At 37.4% G+C, this 22,783-nt stretch overlaps 1 protein-coding gene across 1 annotated transcript in view; it reads left to right on the top strand.

The window, feature by feature from the left end:
- The window catches only part of HIBCH (3-hydroxyisobutyryl-CoA hydrolase), a 44,792-nt gene extending 25,045 nt beyond the window's left edge, over nt 1–19,747 (top strand). The window contains exons 8-14 of the mRNA XM_086615575.1: nt 3,858–4,003; nt 4,975–5,061; nt 7,040–7,098; nt 7,878–7,959; nt 13,795–13,914; nt 15,167–15,200; nt 19,541–19,747. Of these exons, the coding sequence (XP_086471701.1) occupies nt 3,858–4,003; nt 4,975–5,061; nt 7,040–7,098; nt 7,878–7,959; nt 13,795–13,914; nt 15,167–15,200; nt 19,541–19,656 (644 nt within the window). The 3' untranslated portion in view covers nt 19,657–19,747. The remainder of the gene's footprint in view (nt 1–3,857; nt 4,004–4,974; nt 5,062–7,039; nt 7,099–7,877; nt 7,960–13,794; nt 13,915–15,166; nt 15,201–19,540) is intronic.
- The last annotated feature ends 3,036 nt before the right edge of the window (nt 19,748–22,783 follow it).

Genomic DNA, 22,783 nt, shown 5'->3' with positions numbered 1-22,783 from the left:
GTTATAATATTCTGCTTTTTTTGAGAATATTTTAAGTACAATAACGTAATTACAATTAAAGTTAAAATGCACGCTTGGCTAATGATTGGATTTTTGTAGTGCCCCGTTAGTAATGCTTAAAAGGTCTAGCATTTTTCATCATCTTTAAAGAGTTTCTTACTCATGTTATCTGTTGTTCATTGCTATCCAGCCTGTATGAAACATTTCACAAGACCTACTCTGAAATTCTTAAAATATTAAATGAGCTGTGAGTGTCAATTCAAATAAAACGTAATAAACCCCACCCCCCAAACATAAGCACTCTCTTTATCATTTTACCTCCTGAAAAAATTATTAGAGCAATTCCTGATAGCTCATGACATGTAATTTTTCTGAACAAATAAGTCTGGGTGGGATGAGAAAACAAAAACTGTTGCAGCTCTCCAAATATTTTTCTGTGCTGAAGGAAAACTTGGTGTACTAAATAGCTCAAGCATTATTACAACGTGGATTTGGTAAACTCCTGAAGTTCATAATCAACTGTTGTACAAGAAAAAAATCTGAAGGAAAAAAAAAATTAAAAAACTAAACAGAGAAGTTCTTTGGCATATAAAATTATTCTAACAAAGATACCTTCTTTGCTTTCTTCCTCAAAGGTAAGTAGTCTTATAGTAACAAAGATGATGTACTTTACATACATTCCTTGTGTTTACATGGACTTATTTAAACAAAAATAGACTGTGAAGACATGTAAAGGAAAAGCTTAGAACTTGCTTAGGAAAGAAAGTAATTAAAACCCTTTTAGGATCGATTAGAAGTAAAACCACTGAAATCTGTTTGGATTTAAGGGCTTAGCTGTTTTGATCTCTGTGGTGCATGTTTAAAATGTCTAGCTGTCTAGATACTGTATTAATTGATTTTTTTCATATGTTGACTTATTTCAGTAGGCATTACACCTTTTCTGTGAAACGAAAACAAAGCATTCATTCAGCTGCTACATTTTCACACAATTATTCTGAATTTATACACCACCATAAATAAAAGGATATAGATAGATATGCCACTTTGCAAACCGAAATAAGAGCCAGTTCTAGATTGTAGGAGTTTGGAACTGACACAGATAAGATAAAGCAGCCTAGGTGTAGGAGGGTGTAGAAAAACCACCGGTGGGAAGATCAAAAGTTGAAAATATATTGTAAGAAGTGAGCTTTATTATGTTACAATAATAGTGAACGCTTTCTTGTATATTCCTCTAAGTTTTTAGCTTTCTATAAGTCATTTACTAATAAATCTCGAACCACTTCTGCAAGATAAAGTAGGAATGTAGTAGTGGTACCTTTATCTCACGCCTGGCAATGGCAGAGAGTTTCACAATAGGTATTACAGTGAAGTGTGTCGTGTCTGCCTCAGAGTGCAGTCTGCAATTCAGCATTACAGGCATAGGCTTCTGGCCTGGCCAGCCCAGCAGACATTCAGTTCTTCTCTTATTTAAGTAGGAATTTGAGAAATAATTGGTAAATGCTATCAAAGGGAAGAAAAATAAAATCAAGTATATGGAATATGTTAAGAGAAACACAGTAGCAAACAGAAACATATAGGAAGCATTATTGAGAGAATTAAGAGGAATATGTAGAACAAGGAAAAGAGGAGTAAAATTATAAGAAGAAAGGTAGACAGAGACCTTGAAAAGGATACAGTAGAAGCTGTAGTGAACTATGTTTATGGAACCAAGTAAGTTTAAAGTGGATTAGTTACACCTTCACTAACCCTCTTTGTAAATTCCTTAATAATTAGAGACCTTAATTCATATTAACTTCTAAAGCAACTTTCGCCAATCAACTTCACAGTTTATTTAGAATTAATTTCCCTGTGTACAGCCATGTGGAAGGGCCCTATAGATCCCAACCTGAAGATGGCTTTTCCTCTGGAAACTTACTGGAGCATGGGGAGAATAGTCCTTCAGCATCAATATTTTAATTACAGCAAAGAGGAAAAAGTTGTTGTAGTTGCAGCCCTGCTGGATGGGTAGAATAATGTAATTGCCTTTTTTGCTTTGGAGGGCATTTGTAAGAGAAGTTTCATTTTGAAATGAGGAAATTTTTTTTCAGTAATAGGAAATCCAAGGAGAGGCAGATGAATAGAAATATAAAACTAAATGACAGTCTTGGCATCAACGTTATGATGGCTCAAACTAAGGAGGTAAAATGCAGAGCAGACTATTCAGAAAGTGAGTACAGATGAAAAAGAAGGGAAGTGATGAGTTGGGATTAATACATTTCAGGGCTTTTAAAGGGTGCCAACAAGACATTCATCATTTCAGGAGAAGAGCTGTATGTCTCAGTAGCCTGTGGGATGAGGAATAAATCAGTGGGATTCTATTTCCATTCCCATACACGTCAGTGGGAATGGAAATAGAATATTACAACTATAAGTGATGAGAAATGGCTCCTAAAAACAACTCTGAGGGAGCAGAACTAAGGGAGGACCAAGAGGGAGCCAGAGGAGAAGCTGAAGGATAAGTAAGAACATAAGGCAGTGAGGAACTTCTAGAGTTTATTGAGAAAACACTGAAGAGTAGCTGTCTGAAAGAAACCTCCCTTTGATTCCATCCAAGGGGAAGGAATATTTAGGGACCACCAATTTCCCACATCTTAAAATACTCGTAAATAGAGTCTTTCTGTAATACATTCATTGACTCTTTTGTGACTGAAAGCAATTATTTGTGAGTGAAAAATTACCACCTTCTATCAGAACACCACTTAAACTCCTTATGTACATCTTAATCTTCCCAGTTCATCTTTCTGCTTTGGCAAGTGTTTTCTGAATTTCTTATTGCTCATTTGTATTCTCCTTCATTCGTCCTTTCAAAGTGAAAAAACAAAACCAAAACAAAACACCACACCTTTAATTTCTTCAAAAGACTTGCAGTTTCATGAGTGCACCATTGGTGACTATTTTGAGGTAGTAACTGCACATCTGTTTCTTTCCATTTTGATTTCTGAGATATATACAGTTAAGCTTAAGTTCTCTTAAGTTAAAAGTTACGAAAAGTGTTTGAATTTATTTTGTAGGTGATTAATGTATGCAACAGAATAAGGTAGACATTGTCAAAGTGATGATTTTAAATTTAAACTTTGAAAAATGTAGCTGTATATGTTTCAATGACAACTTTAAAAAAATCTTCTACATTTTATTCACAGCTTTATTTTTTAAAAAAAAAATTACCCTACTTGAAGACTTAAAAAAACCCAACATCACTCACTAAACTGGGAAGTTTTATAATTTTTTTTAGTTGCAGGTTAACCATAGTCCTGTCAAAGAGCCAGGTATTAGGTCAACATTTTGTGCCTCCACCTTCAGGAAAACCCTGGAAATACTGTTGATCCATTAACTAAGTCTCAGCCAAAAAACTTGCTCAAAAGTAGCTGTGCAAGAGGCACTTCATCGTTGGTTGATATTTTTATCATAATAAAAGATTTCCAAGAAAAAGCAGCATCTGGTTGGAGTTTGCACAATTATCTCACATTTCTTTGTGTCGCTTCTGGATTTTGCTGAGAGTACATTTGATTCTTCGGGCATCTAAAAACGTCTCAAGTTGTTGGCAAACAGAAGGAACACTATTGTCTGGTATACGTCTGTAAATTATGTACCAGTGGAAAGGATACAATTTGGAAGGTAGTCAAGATTTTGCTTTTAAGAAAGGTTCTGATGACAGAAAAATGTCGAACCAAGTCAGGGAGAGACTTGGGCAAGAGAGCCACGCCTAAGTCAGAGAGATGAAAGTGAGACAAGAAGAAATAGCTATGAAGTTACAGGCGTGATTAGGACAAGTTCTTCTCCCTTCACTTTTTTGTTTTGTTTTATTTTGTTTATTACAGGCCTTTTTCCTGACGTAGGTGGAGGATATTTCTTGCCAAGACTACCAGGAAAGATTGGCTATTACCTTGCCCTAACAGGATTTAGGCTGAAAGGAAGAGATGTGCTAAAAGCTGGCATCGCGACACATTTTGTAGAATCGGAAAAGGTAAGCTGCTAAGCAGTGCTAGCCAGGGCACAGCCTACAGCCAGAGATCTGAGTTGTGTAGCACACCAGGATACTTTCACCAACTCAAGTGTCCGCAGAAGCGCAATTTTATTAGCTGGCCACGCACTGTGAATGGGCACCGGAAAATATTCTCAAGCTGTTGTCAAGCCCTTGCCAGCTAGGGACAGCTTTGCTTGGAAGAGGGAGCAAATGTTGCTGTCTTCATGATTCTGCTGTTGAAGGGCATGATTTACTAAGCATAACTGATGTCGCTTGAAGAATTGTCCAGTTTAGACAACAGTGTCTGAAATTAGAGATTTTTTAGAATGACATAGGCTGGAAGGGACCTTAGAGATCATCTAATCCAATTTTTTATACAACTGCAAAGTTTCTAATCTAGGTAACACCCCATTAATGTGTTCTTTATCAGTCTCCTTAACAGATATCCTGTTTGTTTCTTACAGTGGCTGTAAGAAAGTGTAAAAATTAGTATATTTGATAAAGTCAGAGTCATGATGTTTCAGTAACTTGCATGGACCTAAGTGAAGGAGAAGCAGTAACTTGCTTTCCTTCTCTGTGTAAAGACTCACGACTGACATTACGTCTGCACTGCTGGAGCTGGTTAGATAACTATTTTGAGCATAGCATGGTTGCCAGGCTCCTGCTCTTTCCCCTCGGACTGTTGTAGACTGGCTTTACCTGCTGCAGCTGTAGCACTGCACTGGGGGGTCTGCTTGGGAAGCCAAATTCTTTCCTGATCACTGCAGGCCTAATGAAATCCAGATGGTTCAACAATGAAAAGTGAACTCTGGCTCCTTGGATTGTTTACTTGGTACCTCTTTAAGATCTGTCTGAAAGTTGGGGGAGGTGTTTATATACATATATACTATATCGTACTATTACCATAGCAGTAATGATCCAAGTAGTACATTTTGGTTTACTGACTTTTAATTAAATCTTATTTTTAATAGCTACCTGCCTTAGAGAAAGACCTGATAGCACTGAAATCTCCTTCAAAAGAAAATATTGCAGACTTACTGAACTCTTACCATGTGAAGGTAATATGATTAGTTACTGAAATCAAACAGAAATTTTAAACATAATGTAAAAACAGATTCTTTTTAATTCATGCTACTGATCATTTGTTTAATGGTTAAAATAAAATGAGTTTCCAAACTCTTTCCACTTTATAAAATAATAATTTGTAGCCCTAATGCCTACAGTGGTCAAAGGTAAAATTGAAAAGTCTTTCTTCACTTTTTATTCATCTTGGATAACCCTCAAATTCCTGTTGTCATCAGCTTGCTCTCTCTTTCTATGTGTCTAAGTAAGTTTCCAGCCAGTAGCGTGATCATTAATTTTCCCTGTGTTATTCTTGGATTTCTAGCATGCTTTGCAGAAGGCAAAACAGATAGCCACTAGCAGACTGGGAGTTGTACATGATGGCAAGTGCAGTCTGGGGAGTTAGCCTGAAATTCAGGGATTCTGACAAACACAAACAACAGGAGTAGAACTACTGTCCTAACCCAGAGGCTGCAGAAGTTATAGCACCAGTTATTTAATGCTGTGCTGCTCACTTGGAAGTGGATATTTTATTTCCATCCCAGAAACTTTATCGACCTGAAGAAATATTTTGCTAGCTTGATGCATCTGATGTAAATTTTAGCATTATTTTGACCATCTGCAGTCCAGATTTGAAGCCTGAATTTAAAGGCTCAAGTTGTTCCTTTAATTTCTCAAATATTTTATGTTTGTAACCTTGAGGCAATTGAAATACTGTGAATAAGCACAGCAGTTACCAACAGGGTAAGTATTAGCAGAGTGCAGATATGTTGTAGGGAAAGCATCTGAGGTCTTAAAGCAATCTTTCCAGGGGGGAGGGGAGTGCTCTTTTCCCAGTAGACAAACCCATAGCTCTCTGTTGTGATTTTGAAGGTGAATGTAACTGTATTGATAATACATAATTAGTGTTTGTATTAGCCCCCTGTAACAATGGGCATGAAAATAAAAGGTTTTTGCTTCACAGTCAGTTTATTCAGTAGCTCTTTCAGCTGTTTTGATGTGCATTGTAATTTTATGTCAAAAGCAAGGAAACTTCTGGAGTCAAATCAGGATTCAATGAATTCAGTCAATCTGAGCATTAGTCCCCAGTTGTTTGGCTTTAAAACGAGCAGTGTCTACTCTTCTTATGTCTATTTTGGCATTACTGAGTTCGTATGTAAAGATTAATTAGAAAAATAAATGGGATGAGCTAATTTACATAGTAGTACTGATTATTCTGACAAAATAGAAAGCTATGAAATAGGAGTGATTATATGTTGCAGCATACTGCTTTACAAGATGACACTGACTAGAAAAGGAAACTGTATTTTTAGTTATCAGAGCTGAAATGACAGGGAACCTTTCTCAGCTTCAGCTGCTGTTACTGAAACATCTGCTGATGGCCTAAACCCCTTAATGCCAGAAGAGCTGAAACATTTGACAGCCTTTCCACATAAGCCCAACAGATCTTTCACACTCTGTAATTTTCTAAATAAAATTTTGTAGAATGACAGAGGATAAGGAAGATAAGGAAGAGAAATGCTTTTTTTTTGCTTTGTCTTTTTTTAAAAAAATACATATATACATGCCTCTATATTTTTTAAGAAAATCAAACTTTTTTAAAAAAAACATTCTTAGGTTTTTGAGTAGCTTTATCTACACTGGCTTTCTTAGTGTAATTGATAGAAACATTGATAGAATAATCATGATTACTTGTGTACAAGATAACCACCCAGTCAAATATGCATACATAGTAGCTCAGAGCAAGCACTGCATTATGAGGTGACATCTTTAACGTTCACAAGATATAGTGACAAGCTAATTTATAAACACTGCAAAATTGTAATTCCTTTAAAAGTCAGTGTCTTATGAATATTAAATGTTCATTTATGATGTTATGATTATTCTGTAACTCAATTAATTTAAATTTTTCAGTACCAATAAGCTTTTCTGTCTAAAATAACCAAGTAAAATATGCATTTTGTTTTTAAACAGAGCAAAATTGATCAAGAAAAGGAGTTTGTACTTGACGAACATATGGAGAAGATTAACAGGTATTCAGCAATCTTTCTCCTTTTTTTCATTCTTTTGGATGGAGAACATTAAGTTAACAGTATCAGTGTTCCTCAGATAAGGTGATAGAAATTACATTCAAGTTAGTAATTAAAACGTTTTTGTCTTTAGGGAGCTTTATCTGAAGCTTATTAAATATTTTACTCATCAGTGTATTAAATACTTGAACATATTTGCCTCATTTGTACACCACTATATTAAGCAACCACCCTACAGCACATTAAAATGAACATTTTCCATAGAAATCGGACAGGGATTTGTGAGAGTAAGTGTTCAGTTGGACAGGAAATGTTACGTAGTGCATTTATAATCATTGCTATAAGGCCATTTGTGTGATTGTTTGGAACTTCTGTGTATCGGAAAGGGAAGGAGAAATAAGTGAGAGTGATAAGCAGCTAAAACTCTTGAAGAAGGATGGCAGTTCCTAAGTTCAGAGACGAAAGATGGTGACACCAACGGTAGAATGGAGCCAATAGCTAAAGATCTGATGTGTTATAAAAATACAGGTAAGACTGATGGTAGTAATTAAAGTTTCTGGATAAATATAAGAGTTGGTAAGTGAGGTTTATTGAAATGCTAGAGATTTGTAAAGGAAAAGGAAATGCCTGTCAACTAAGTTACTTAAAACTGAACAACAGGGAAAGCATTGCTAAGAAAAGCCAAATCAGCTGGTTACGCTCTAATTTCTGTGTTACCAGCACTTCACAGGGAAGAGGAAGGCTGAAGCAGTTCATTCATTTAACTTTTTTTTTCCTTTTAGTCTTTTTTCAGCAAATAGTATGGAAGAAATTGTTGAAAAATTAAAGCAAGATGGTTCTCCTTTTGCCATGAAGCAGCTAGAGGTAACGTCTTCAATGTTATTTTCATTAGAGATTTTAAGTCTGGTTCTTTCTTATCATGAGGGAGACAGTAGTCACCTTATCAATGTAACTAACACTACGTAACACCAGTAGGACATTGGACTGAGATCCTCAGGTTCCCACGTATAGTCCTGTGGGATTGGCAGCAGTTCTACTCAGACAAGAATATTCCTCTGTAAAACCACACAATGCGAATGCCGTCATATGTTGCCTCAAATTGTAATCTAGTAGAAAAACAAAATCCCTTTCCCCTTTCCCCTCCCCATGATCAAGGGGTTGTTAGTGACAAAGGTTCCTTTTATAGCTTCTCATTTTATTGCCAAGGGTTGGACTAAAACAGAGCCAGGACAATGTTGTTCATTTTCTTCCATTCCAGATACCTCATTTGGGTAAAAAGCAAGCAATTTATCATCACAAAGTATTTTTTGATCTCTTTAATGCATTTCTGAGTGCTGGATATAGTCACTACTCAAAAAAATGTACAGTGATACTACACATTTCAGCCTCAAAAGCAAGAAGCAACTTAGATTCATTTATAAGTAATGTGTGTATTTTCCCTTTTTCCTTGGAAGAATCTGTATTTAGGTGCCCCGTACAAGTTTATCTTGGAGCTATTCAAATATTACTTACAATTGGACAGAACACAAGCATTTCTCCAAGAAAAGCTTTGTTTTAACTTTGGTTACAGGTTACAGGAGAAATCCTGCTCTTGTAATAAAATAAAATATCCATCATCTTTGGACTTTCATTTGAGCAGAAAGAATATAATTTTATAATGTAGTATCATTAACATTAGGCATCTTCTCCTAGATATACAGACACATTTTTGGTTTTAGTTTTTAATTAAAGATTTAATGTTCTGTCACTGGAACTCTTCAACAGTTTTGGAAAAAGGAAGTTTAAAATTATCTTTGTGCCAACCCGTATGCCTAGTACAGTGCAAGAAGTTTAGCCTATGTATTACAAAAGCAAAATTGAGTGAAACACAAAGCTAATTTTTTTCCCACTTGTATTCAAGTTTCATTGAATAAAGTAGTCAAGTGAGCTAGTGCCAGAATAATCATTTAATGTGTCTGTAAACCCAAATTCTACCACAGGCTACTGTCGTGGTTTTCCCCTCAAACTATATAAGCTGTATGATTCTGTTCTTCCCTTTTTCTCTGTGTTAGAGATGGCAGGGAAAGTAGTTAACATCTGTTGAGGCAGTTTGATAGTGTGGTAATAGCAGTCACTTTTGGTGGCTTATATTTCTTTATAATATTGACTTACGAGGCAGTATTTTATTTGTAGATTTTATAAAGTTTAATATAATTCTGCAGGGATATTTATTAGTTTTAGTGGAGGTTGAAAACAATCAAGAATTATTAATTATTTACATATAGCTTTTCCTAAGTTAATTTCAGACGGTTTTATGGCACTTGAAAGCATAGTCAGACCTAGTGGAACTTTTTAAAGAAGCATATAGCCTTTAAAGGGTGCTTTGTTCAAAATGCACTTTCTACTAAAAAAGATGCCAGGAGCCTGGAAACACTTTGTTACTGAAATATGTTAACTAGATAGTTTGTTCTGCCACGTTTGCTCTCGTTACCCAAACCTGCTTGACTTGCTTCCTTCATCTGCAGCCTCGTAACTCAGATCTCCCTTATTTAAAGGAAAAAAAAAAAAAGTTCTTGTTCCTTGTTGTTTAGAGGGCTACATTTGTTTCGTATTTTTAATTTAGAACTTAAAACTGGCATCTACTTCAAAGTTGTGATTTTGTGTAACTGATTTTTTTTTTTTAATTCCTGAACAAACAAACAAAAAAAAACCCGGATCTTTTGTTGCTTCAGTTTTCTATTTCATATCTTTAATAGGACTTTATAGCAGCGTTTTCTTTCATATGATTAGTAAATGAATGACTGTCTTTGGAGCTGACAGAAGTTCCTGAACAATTGTCTGTTCTGTTCAAGAGATGAGACTGTATTAATATAAGTTGCTCCTCTCCACACAGAAATTTGTGGGAAAAGAAACCCCACCATTTTCTAGCAGGTGCAGGGCTTATTAGTGTGAACAAGTAGGTAAGTTTCAGACAAGCCTCTAGCCACACGCATTCTGTGCTGAGCAGTAAGCTTCTAGGATCAGATACTTAACGTCTTCTGTGAAAGATCCATAAAAACAAAGAAGAAAAATACATTTGTGGGGAAAAAAAGTTACAAAGGGATTCAGGTATAAACCTGGCTTTCTCCAAGAAACGCTTGCCAGTTTAATTGGAGGTTTTGTTTTACTGGGGAAGCAGAATGATAATCACACTTAATTGTAGCTGGAGGAAGAATGAACGGTAGCTTGCGCCCTGGCAGCTGAGTGTTTTACAACACCTACAGACAGAGCAGGGGCCTGCTGTCACATTGCTCAGAGGAGCAGAGTTCAAAGAATGGTTAGAGCTGGGAACATGCAGCAAAACCGTGACAGTCTGAGATTACTGGGCATTATCCTTGACAGCAGTTCGTTGACTTGTGTAAAGCAAATAATTTTCATCATCGGTGCTGTCACAGTACCAGGAGTACGTCCCTAGGTGATCGTTTCCTGTCACTTTGTGAAACCAAGGTTTCACGTTAGCATGCAGGCACAGGAACAACAGCACATCCAAACGATAACATAGAAACTGTGAAGGGTTCAGTAGCAGCAATGTGTAAGCTTATTTTCTTTGTTTCTCTGTATATTTATGATATGTATTAGTAAGCTGGTGGAATAAGCCCTAACTGAACGTCTAGTACAAATACCCTAATTTGGAGGTACACCTTGGCACATCCACACCTTGGATGTACAGATACCTTTTAGTGTTAATAAAATGGAACTACTGCTACAATCCAAGTATGCTGTGAGCCATGCTGTCCTAGGTGTCCTGTTCAATCTACTTGTACAAAAGTACTTCTGCTTTTTACTTTCACAACATGCCTGCTTGGCAGGCTTTCATGCATCTGATACTAAAGTGGTTTGCATGAGTAAGAAGAATGTAAAGTTTTTAAAATTCTACTTGAGAATGGCTTCATGATTTAAATCACATTTTGAATCCAGTTACAAATAGGTAGAAAGCTAGAGTACTAACACAGTTTTTGAACTCATAGTAAAATATTTTTTAAAACCTTTTACTTTATAGCATTACTTTGTTTTCAGGATTTACATGAGCCAAAAAGCTTTAATCTGAATGACAGAAGTACCACTTCTAATTGGATGAAGTAAGCATGTGGGGTCAAAACCTGAAAAGCATCCAATGCTTGAATTGGTCTTCATATGATGCTTTCTCACAGCTTTTTTTGGCAGGACAGTGCACCTTCTGAGCACTGACACTTCATGATTCAATAGCCCTCATTGGTACTGAGTGAATTGCAGTTTTAAGTGATACATCTGTCCTGCAGCAGCTTTCCTGTGACACTTTGGCTAGATACTCACATTTTGTTGAAGCCCACCCAGAACCATTGTTCGGTGCAGATGAACAAATGCTTTGATATCTTGGAAAGTAAGTGATGGGTGTCTTCATCTATTCCAAGGGAAGTGATATACTGGAGCTCTGAGAGGGTTTTTTTGTTTGTTTTAACTTAAAGCCTCGCTCAAGGACACTGAGCAGCTCAGGTCAGAAACTTTAATGGACCTTTGAGAGAAAAGATGCAGCCACTATTCCAGCTGCTACTCTTGTAAGGGACTCCACTGAGTCAGTGCCACTTAACACAGTCACCTTCTGATAGTACCTTACTGGAATTCGAGTCTATTGCAAATTCAGCTTGTAGCTTTCAGGATCATTATGTTGAAATCAAGATGGTCTCAGAACAGATGTCAAATACTTCTATGAAGACTTGTTTGCATTTTAGTACTCCTCACTTCAGCCTATCCTATCTCCTTTTCAGGCTTGTTCCCCAGCACCGATCCCCTCCTCCTCTTTGTACAGAGAATTTATTTATAGATATACTGGTGACTCATTTTTCTGCAATTACACCTACCCATTTTCTTTCCTTGTTCCTCTTCCTTCAGTTTGATTTATAGCAGTGCCTCCTCCACCTTCAGCCTCATTGATATGCCAAGATAAGGCAGCTGCTGGGTGCACTAGACTAGTTAAGTGCTGTTTTCAGATCTTCCCCATTTCAGTGCTTGCTTTGACCAGAAAGAATTTGCCATTACCATTTCACCTAGGGAACCATCTGGTTGCACTGTGCATACCGTTTCACCTGGTCTGAGCAAAGACTTTCTAATCTAGATGACAGCACGGAAAATTCAAAGGAGAAAAGGTCCAGTTCAAAGGTAAAGCCAGCAAGAGCACATGATGGGAAATAAGGGGTCCAGTCAACAGTTGCTATCCATCCGAGACCTACACAGCGATGTCATGAGAGGTATAGCTGGTTTCTTTATCTGCTGGAAGGCAGCTTGTTGTTAGAGAGCTTTAGCAGAACTCAAGAAACGTTGATGGTTGGAGCCAGCATTAGCTCTTTCTAAACCAGCTTCTCTCTCGAGCGAAGTGGTCAACACGCAAATGATAGAATGACAGAACCAGTGCTTTTAAGGTACAACCGCACGGCCTCTTGCTTCTGTAGCAATTGCATGTTTTCCAGCTTAACTAGGCAAAATGGGTCACTGCTGTATCAGCTGCTGTCTGGAGAGGGATGAAGAGTAATTGGGAGCCAGAAAAAACATTAATGTTGATGACTGGAAACCTGCCATTTCAGTCTGTGGCTAAGGAGTCTAATGTCTGTAATGAAAATAATGTAAAGAGGCAAATCTTACCATCTGCCACTTTTCAGTAGTGGTAAAAATGTCCTAATTAACAGGAAACGTCTATTGTACTGTGAATAATACAGAGCTTTTAGTTGGGCTTACAGGGGAAGAAAAGTCGTGTTCAGAGTAAGGAAACAAAGATCAGCAACAATAAGACTTAGCTCCTTTCCCCCACAACCCTGAAAGCTTTAAAGCTCAGTTCTGTTTTCTTAACTAGTTTTTTGTCTCTCTGCCCACCTCCCCCTGTTTACTGGCATGCTGTTAATTGAAGGATAGTGGTGAGAGCCAGATTTACAGCATTTGTTTGTGTGCCTTAAACAGATCCTGTCTGTTGCATAATATTTATAGCCTGTAGCTCTGTCAAAAGAAAGCAGGCAAGACCTCCGGGCTTCCCATCAGCAGAGTAATGTAGGGCTAAATTACTGCAGTATCTCTTGATCCCAGACAAGAAACCTGGGCAAATATGCATTTATGGTTGATTTCTTTTTCCTTTTTTTTTCTTTTTTTTTTACATAGTTTTCTTCTTAGTATATTGTCTAATCTTTGCAGATGCTCGTAATGCAACTACTTAAAGTTTGTGGCTAATCTCACTATTATTGCTGCACTACTCTGACTAGTGTAGCAAATTAAACTTAAATGCTGTCATATCAGCTACAATATCAGTAACATCTAAGAGCAATTCTGACTATATATATTATATTTAAAAATGGAGTATAATTGCTTGTAACACTCGCCTTCACTTCTCAAAAGAATCTGTTTGGAAATGGCTTCCAAGCTGCATTAGATTCTCTGGCTAGTAGTAATTTGATCATAAATGGTATGACCTTAGGAGTTCTAGGCTTTTCACAAGTGATGGCATGCTTTCCAGAGATCTTGCTGATAAAAGTTTATGCAAGTAAGTTCATGTAGTGTGACAGCGTGGTGGGAAGCAGCAGGAGGAATAGGTATCACATAAGTGAGCTCAGGGAGAAGAGTGCCATCATTTACTTCATGAAGTTTAAAATGCAAAAAAGACAGGCTTACAAACGTGTCTAAGTTGAAGAGAATAAAAATAATTGTTAATGTCTTCCCCAGACTATTAATAAGATGTCACCTACGTCCTTAAAGATGACTCTCAGACAGCTCAGAGAAGGAGCTGCCATGAGCTTACAAGACGTACTCACAATGGAATACAGACTGAGCCAAGCATGCATGGTAAGCGAGCAGCTGAGCCCTTTGTCTCTTTCCAGCCACAGAGGGGTAGCAAATCTGTCAGAGACTAAGTTTTATATACATTACATCAAGGGCTTACGGTTTATTAAAAATAAAAACCTGTATCGTCTTTGTGTTTGTTAGGCTGTCACCTTCTTTTTTCCAGTTCCATGTCTTTATATGCAGCTCAAAGGAGACTACATTGATGATGGTCTGATGGGAACGGTAGAGGGCTTTTGTTAAGAAAACCACAATCATGTTACAATAGAGAAAGTTTTGTATTTGGATCATAATTTTAAAACTTTGGTGTCCTTGAACAGATTTCCTATTTAAATGACTTAGCTCTCAGTGCCTCATTCCCATCAGCAGGATGGGAATAGTTGTACATCACTGCCTTTCAGGAGTGCTGTGATAAATTTAGCAAAGAAAACATGAGATTTTAGTACTATATGTAGTAATGGCTGAGTACTTGGATAACATATGAGGAAGTGATCCTTTCAGTAGAACAGAGTTGCTAACTGAATTATCTGAACAAATACCTCATAAAAGCTTCCCTATGGCATCCTTAGTATTAGTTTTGTCACATTTTAAAATAAGATTTTTATGTATCTGATTAAGTGATTTATGATAGTTAAAGTAAATGCTTTAAACAAAAAGTGAAAACTTCTGTAATTCTGGTATGTTGTAGTGCCTTGCCATATCTTTCCTGGAACTAGTATTGTTGCTCTGTTCCTAGTGAAGCATCTTTAGGGATTTAAATGCTATGTTTCCCTTTATAAAAATAACTGGATGTTTCCAGGATTCCATTTAACTGCAAAATTATGTTCCAAGTATGAAGAATATATCACAATTCCTGAAGACTGGCCTTTCTCTGAAGAATTTCTGATCCTGCATACCTTAGCCCCCTAGATCATGCAAACCTCTAGAAAAAAAAATAAATCTATGAGATGTAACACAGAGAGAAAAATAAATCTAGAGATGTAACACAGAGAGAGGGCTTGCACTGCATAAAAGTTGGCTGTTCAACTGATTCAATCAACAGTTCAACAGACCAATTTTAAGAGTGGGGTCTGCATTTCAGCAAGAGGATATAGAGCTCTTTAGTGAGTCAAGAGAAAGTAGGACTAGATGATAACAGTACAAGTGGGATTTAACCGAATCTTGGGAACTTGCATTTCAAGCAGAACTGGGATAGGGAAAGATGGGATAAATAAAATCTGTCATGTTACAGCATGGGTTTTTTTTTGTCTTTCAGAGAGGCCATGACTTCTATGAAGGGGTTCGGGCAGGTAAGCACACACACCAGAAATGTTTCTCCAACTTAATAATACGCAAACTCACTGTTGCATTGCTTCTCTGGAGGTTAAGGAAAGTACATGCAGCAACAGCCCAGAGGAGACTTCCCTGCTTGCTACAGTTTTTGCCTGTTGGCCAAAATTTATTATTTGTTCAAAACTGTTAACAGCCACGTTGTTTCCTTGGTGTAGTCTCAGCTTCCTAATGTTCTTAATCCACCTGGTAACACAGCACCATGGAAAGGTTTCACCAGTCCATTGGGAAAGTTCAGAATATATTTAATGCTGACAGTAGTGAGTAGCCATGCGTATCATTTGTGTGTCCAGACTGGGTGTTGCCACGTACCTGGTTTAGCCAGCTGTAAGAAGCTTTAAGATTCGAAGTCAAGAACAACTATGTGCGTAGAAAATTGTTAGAACAGAGACTGCTTTCACCCATGTCCAAAATATCTCTGTATAGGGGTGTCTTACTGTTAAAAAACTATATATGTAAGCTTAATGCTAAATAATTCAGCATTTTAAGGCACTGGTCACAATAGGTAGCGGTAAAAGTAGAGCAGCAGCTCAGCAAGTTCATCTCGGGGACAGACTTAGATTTTGCCCTTGATTCTACTGCTGATTCACTATGCAGTTGGTCAAACCCAATGTCACATCTGTTAGAAACCGTAGCAATTATTTATGTACTATTCAGCACAAGATGAAACCAAGCAGAGGCATTTCCTTTTCCAAGGATCTTACAGCACAAGACATTTGGATGAGTAACACTTTGGGGTTGAAGGAACCTGGCTTTTAATTCACACAGTTATGTACTTGAGTATTATCACCTCCTCCTCATTTTTTGTAGTTTAAAATCCACTTGAGTCGTGGATATTAGTTTGAGTGTTCACTATTAGTAATACTATATTAAAGACAGCCTGGGGTGAGAGATGCAAAGTTTGTTTGTACAGCATGGAAAAAGTTTCAGATTTTAATTAATTAATCTTTAGCACTTATTAGCAGAGACTCCACTGAAGAGTTTAACACACACGTTGAGAAGTACATGGTTTCCATTATGTTGGTAATGGGGACACAGATATCTTAAAAAGAATATTCCTAGAATATGTTGTGAATCACCATATAAACTGCTGAAATGTAGTTATTCGGGAAGTGACAAACTCTGAAGTCAGAGTCAGAAGAGCACCAAACCAAATTCTCACTTGTAATGCACAAGGTCATTAAACTGTATGGGATGGGGTAGAGGACAAAAGCACATCACTTGGCAGTATGGCCAGTAAATTCCACAAACTGCTTGTCAAGAAAAAAGCTGCAGGAACAGCAGTTGGGAAGCTTCTCTTTTGCATAGGGTGATGTAGCAAAGGCTTAACTGTATCAGGGGAAGAAAAAAAAAAACCTGCCACCCCACAGATCCAGCTGCACTGAGGGGATTGCTAATAATAATAATAATTTGTTTTTGAAGCACATTTGCTCTCTGCTTACTGCAGATATCTTGTTCTCAGATTTGTCTCAAAGTTGTTCCTCTTGTTTAAGAGTGGTACAGAATCTGACTCAAGATCATTTTTGTAGTTGGGTCTGATCTCATAAAAATCATTATCCAATAATGTACTGAGCATCCATTTTAACAGGAAGTAAGATTATTAAGTACTTCACAGGATCACTCATAGTGAGTAAAAATGAAAATTACAAAAATTTTAACTAAAGAATCAACTTTTTCTTTATTAAGACATTACATTCCAAGCATTTAATAGTCAGCTGTTGACCCTGTCTACCATGAAAGCATCTACTACAAAGTAAAGATATAATAATCAAGTTTTAGTTTTTGAAGATTGTTTTTCAGCAGCAATGGCCATTGGTCAGGTTTTAATAACAGCTTTTATCAGTTCAAACCATAATTTTAATAGACATGCTAAGGAAGTAGTCTGTTTAAAAGCTTTTTAAACCTTCTTTGACCTGCAATCAAAATTTCATTTTTCTTTTAGCCAGTTTTCTTTCAACCAGACTGAAAAGCTGCTGGCAAAGAGCCTTCCCTATTTATGATTCTTGTGATTGGCACTACTAAAGAAAAGCCAAAACCCTTAAAGCTTAAATACACAGATCATATTTCATCAATATTTTCCCACATAACAGTAAATGTGGTCTTTGAACACTTCAGGTATCCATTTTTCACCTTGATTTATAGAATAATACATAAACTAAGAAATGCATAGCCCTGGGTAATTTCCAAGAGTTTTGTTTTTTAATTCTTACTGCATAAGAAAAACGGTCATTTTTGGAGTCAATGCTCAAACACATCCAGCTAGACTATAATCTGAGCAGCCTGAGGGAACAAAAATCTGTTAAATTAGCCTCCTAACTATTTGTGCAGCAATGTACACTTCAAGTGGAATTGTAAAGGCCTTCTGCAGATTGCTGATCCTGCAGAGATCTTATTTCTGTATGGCTGCTGCCTCCCTCCTGCAGTGCCAGCAGCTGGCAGATGTGAGCTGTACCCTGGGCGCACCAACCCCCTGCGGTCAGTGACTGGGCAGAGAGGTTTCTTTGCAGCTCACAGAATTTCAGGTGCTCAGCAATATCAGTGTTTTGACCGTGCTGAATGAAGCTATGGCATGGAACACTAACTGAAGGCTGGGAAAGTCACCGCTACTGAACAGAGGGGGCTTGGATTTTTATTTAAAAGAAAAAAAAAAAAAGAAAAAAAGATAGAAAACACAAGAACAAACCCTTAACACAATGTCTGTGTTCAGTTACTTTTATCATAATCAATTTTCCTTAGCCTACCTTAGAAGTCTTCAGAATTTTTGTTTCGTTCTTGTAGCGATCGATAGCTCAAGCTGGAGAAACACAAAACGTACAAAAGTTAAAGCAGAAAGGGAATATTTTCACCATACTATTAGAAGACAAATATTTTTAACTCATACAAAATTGAAGATTTCATTGGGGAAACCATTACGATCATTCAGTTTATGCACCAGAGTAAAACTGTCCACAGATCCAAACGGAAGGATTAACTTCATTGCACAGTACTCCCATAGAGTAGAGAATTATCAGCAATTACTACTGTATTTCAGAGTTGTAGCTGTAGTAGTGTACACATGGATTTTTTTTTTCCCTCTCTAATTTAAAGCATCTCTAGTCAGCGTTGCATTCGTCAATAACAGTTAAGATTATTTTGGCCAGATTGTGAACTTCAGCTAAAGTTGAAGAAAATTTTAGATAAGTACTGCTCTGATAGAATAAATGTAGTTGATTTGAGACAAGGATTATTTTGACCCAAACAAATAAATGCTTCACATCACAATGTTTAAAATTAATTTGTAGGATCATAACTTATGATAACTAGTTGAAGGACGTCCTACAATCACTCTTCTACAGCATGTTTCTTTTAAAGAATTTTCCACATGGAATCTGCTCTCTGTGGAATTGCATCTTCTACCTATATAATGGGTTTCTTTTCAAAATTAGTGTTTGTTTGCATCCAAGGAGTCCTTAGTCCCATGTTTGCAGGTAAATGGATACAGGCCTCTGATTCTCCTTTCTCTTTGGAGCGGCAAGCTAGATTTGCGATGCCTGTATGCCTTCAGCTACAGAAGTATTAATTAGTGCTGTTTTAATTTGAATTATATTTATTTTCTAGGCATTTTCCAAGTGTTGGTTATGGAGGGAAAAGTTAAAAGAAATTTTCAAGTCACATTTTTGACCAGAAACTGCCGTAAAACCTGTCTTTTGATGAGACACAATCTTTAGGGAGGCATTCTTTCCACTGAATTTATAATCTGACTCCTTTGCAAATTTCTCATCTTAGTCACCAAGAATGATGCCTGTTCAGAAAGACATGACAATTTACCAAAAAACAGCTGTTGCTCTTCAAAATATCTAGTCTCTGTGAGTGTCTTCTATCCATACACCTTTAGAACCATCCTACTCTGAAGTCTTTGCCAGAAAACAAACAAACGAACAAACAAATTCTGTCCTGAGCAGAGGAACTTGAGAGGTGCTTCCTGCCCACCCTCCCTTCCATGCTGTGTTGGTCAGGAGGTCTCCCAGGACACAGGTGCATCTCCAGATCAGGTGCTGGTATCACACAGCTGAAGGGAATATGTGTTGATCCACTGTTCCTTGTATCATCAGGCAGCTCCCAGATAACACCTCTGGACAGGTCACAACTCAAGAATTTTTACTAGAATAGAATATGTTACCAAAACTCTGTTTTCTCCAGAGCATATTGATTTTCCTCCCCCGTGTATTCACTGTAGTTGACTGTCTTGATGCAATCTGAAGTCATCTTAATTAGAGAAAGTTTACAAGTAACTTTTGTGCTTTTCTACTCCACCTGACAGTGCTGATTGACAAAGACCAGTCCCCCAGATGGAAGCCAGCTGCCCTAGAAGAAGTCAGCGATGAGTTCGTGGACAGTTGTTTTAAGCCGTTGGGAAAGAATGATCTCAAGTTGTAAAGATCAAGCCTATTGAAATCTTATACATCTGGTTAATTCTGTCATATAAAAATTAATAGTAGTGTGATAAAGTTTTACAAGACTCTTAGCTAGCCTGAGATTTGTAAGTCTAATTTTTTGCATTCAGGAACGTTCTCTTTTGTTACACTGCCATAATGGCAAAATAATCATATCTCTGATTAATAAGGGGAAAAATTACTTCAAGGCAAATTGTTATTTTTACTGCTTTACACAATGATTAACATTTAATTTTTTGCATCAACTCTTAGTTTAGGAGGAACCTTGGAGGGAGACAGCATCGCTAAGAGATGACCTAATAAGCAAGAAGTCAGGAGACCTTGTGTTCTTGGCTCTGCCACTGGTCTGTTACATTGGGATTGTGCCTCAGATTCTTCTCTGTAAATTAAAATAAACTATACTTAAAGCTTTTAAACAGTCAGAGCTACAAAGGAAAATGTAAGACCTGCTAAATCCATGGTGTTAAGTAGTCTTTTAAAGAAAAGGTCAGACCAACGCATTACTAGTCTGAGCGCAAGGAATTGTCCTATTGATTTAACATTTGGTCAGTATTTGGTCTTGCTATGTGATGTAGACATTGTTTTATATGTCATGATATTGCCAGAGCCTAGAGCACGCTTCCGTTTGCTTGTAAAACCAAGTTTTTAAAAATGCCATTAAGTTTGGTTGAACTGTGCAGTTAGTTTTTCATTATTTCAAAAATTGCTAGTTTTTCTTAGTCTTACAGTGGGGAAGAAATAACTCTCTTATTCAGACCTTCCTCTGAACACAAAACAGCACGTTTCCTGTTGATGTTAGTGATGGGCTAATGATTTTAGTGGTAGAGGTCGGCCTGGTCCTAATGCTACAAGTGGCTGGAGCTAATCTACACCAACTAGTCTGGGTTCCCGTTTGCTTGTGCCCACCAACATCCTGTCTGCTGGCTGGAAGATTTGTGAAAAGTAGGGGGAACACAGCAATATGTTGTGAGCAAGACAATGAGTAGGGGAAAACAGGAAATATCTGCTGCTACATGGATCGTATAGTTGTTTAACACAACACAGCCTAACAGATGTATTTGTTGGGATCAAAATTTAAATATACATCAAAACCCCTCGTTGTACGTGCGCCAAAGGTTGCGGGGTTCTGATACTAGTAGTACTTGTTAACGTGACATAGCCAGAGCCCCTTGATAAAAGTGTAATCTTTTTGGGCAGCAAAATTAATTTTTCTACTATGTATGCAACACATAGCTACTAATCATTCTTCACCATTAAGACTGCATGCTTTTTTACAGTTAATCAAATCATGTATCAGTATTGCTTCCTACTTGTTTCTACTGTTATAGGCAGGTCACAAATACAAATTTTGGCCTCTCTGAAGATGAACCACTGAGACTAAAAGAAGAAAATGTTTCTTCAAATAATGTAGTCAGTGATCAGCACTGGAATCAAAAAGTCAGAGCTACAGCAGAACCGTTACGGAGTTGTCAACATTGGGCAGTTTTTATTACTGACAGTAATGGTCTACACTGGCTTAAGGCTCCTTCCTTCCTAGAAGCTGTTGCCTGGAAACAAAGTCCAGGAAATTCAGACATCAAGGTGAACTACTAAAGGGATTTTCAAAGAATTAGAGGTGAGCAAAAAGGAGATCAAAATCAAGAAAAGATGGCACCTTGCTTTGTCACAAGAATCTTTAAGATAAAATTGTTAAAATTTCAGCTGCTAGTTAATGCTGCTACCGTGTACATCTCTGTTATGAGACAGTCCCTGAGTTTGTTTTCAAGAGCAGTTGAGAGATGTCACAGAATCACAGAATGTTAGGGATTGGAAGGGACCTCAAAGGATCATCTAGTCCAATCCCCCTGCCAGAACAGGACCACCTAGATCAGATCACACAAGAACGCATCCAGGCGGGTTTGGAACATCTCCAGAGAAGGAGACTCCACAACCTCTCTGGGCAGCCTGTTCCAGTGTTCTGTTACCCTTACTGGGAAGTTCTTCCTCATGTTTAAGTGGAACCTCCTATGTTCCAGCTTATATCCATTTTCCCCTGTCCTATCATTGGATGCCAGTGAGAAGAGCCTGGCTCCATCCTCATGACAGTCACCCTTTACATATTTATAAACATTAATGAGGTCCCCCCTCAGTCTCCTCTTCTCCAAGCTAAAGAGACCCAGCTCCCTCAGCCTTTCCTCATAAGGGAGATGCTCCACTCCCTTCATCATCTTTGTGGCCCTGCGCTGGACTCTCTCAAGCAGTTCCTTGTCCTTCTTGAACTGAGGGGCCCAGAACTGGACACAATATTCCAGATGTGGCCTCACCAGGGCAGAGTAGAGAGGGAGGAGAACCTCTCTCAACCTACTAACCACGCCCCTTCTAATACACCCCAGGTGTCATTAGTATCTTTAGGGTAACTTCTGAAAATATGACTTGAATTTCTAACTCACGCTAGTTCTGTGAGAACTGTAAACCTCTCCCCTTTATTTTTCAAAAAAAATTATGTTTTTTTCTTAATGGCTATTTTAAATTTTTTTTAAAAATTAGTTCATTCCATTATTTTTGTACAAAAGGAGGAATCTTCAGCAACTATATTTAATGAAAAACACAGTAATCCCCAGGGAGTTGGGATCACGCCTTCTCCGACTGAAAAGGACTTAAAACATATTTAGCAAGAGTGTACTTCTGAATGAATGAACTTTGACTTGCATGTTCAGTAGCTTCCAAAATTTATGTGAACAGGTATTATCCCAAACTCATGGTAACAAGATCCTGTCCAAATCTGTGCATTTTTATCAAATAAAAGCCTTGCAAGCAGATGGTAAGTTTTCATTTTATTTGATCCACAAGAAAATATTTTCCACAAAAAAATATTGTAAAAATATATTGTAGTTTGTTTTGTTTGGGAATACTGCTGTGTCTCACTACAGAAACATCAATTTTACAAAGTTGTGCTGCAGTTATTGTGTTCTGAACCATTATTAGAATATCAAGTCAGTCACAGAGTACCCATGCAGACTATACTTATGTTTCCCGGAGAAAATACAAAGCAAATGTATTTTTAACTCCTAAATAGAAGTAAATGGTTTTGCAGCATATGCCAGTTCCATACTGGAGTGCCTTTATTACAC

This window comes from Tauraco erythrolophus, chromosome 8 (assembly GCF_009769465.1).
Source record: "Tauraco erythrolophus isolate bTauEry1 chromosome 8, bTauEry1.pri, whole genome shotgun sequence".
Lineage (NCBI taxonomy): Eukaryota > Metazoa > Chordata > Aves > Musophagiformes > Musophagidae > Tauraco > Tauraco erythrolophus.
The sequence above is the reverse complement of the archived record's forward strand: the minus strand, read 5'-3'. Positions and strand labels throughout refer to the sequence as shown.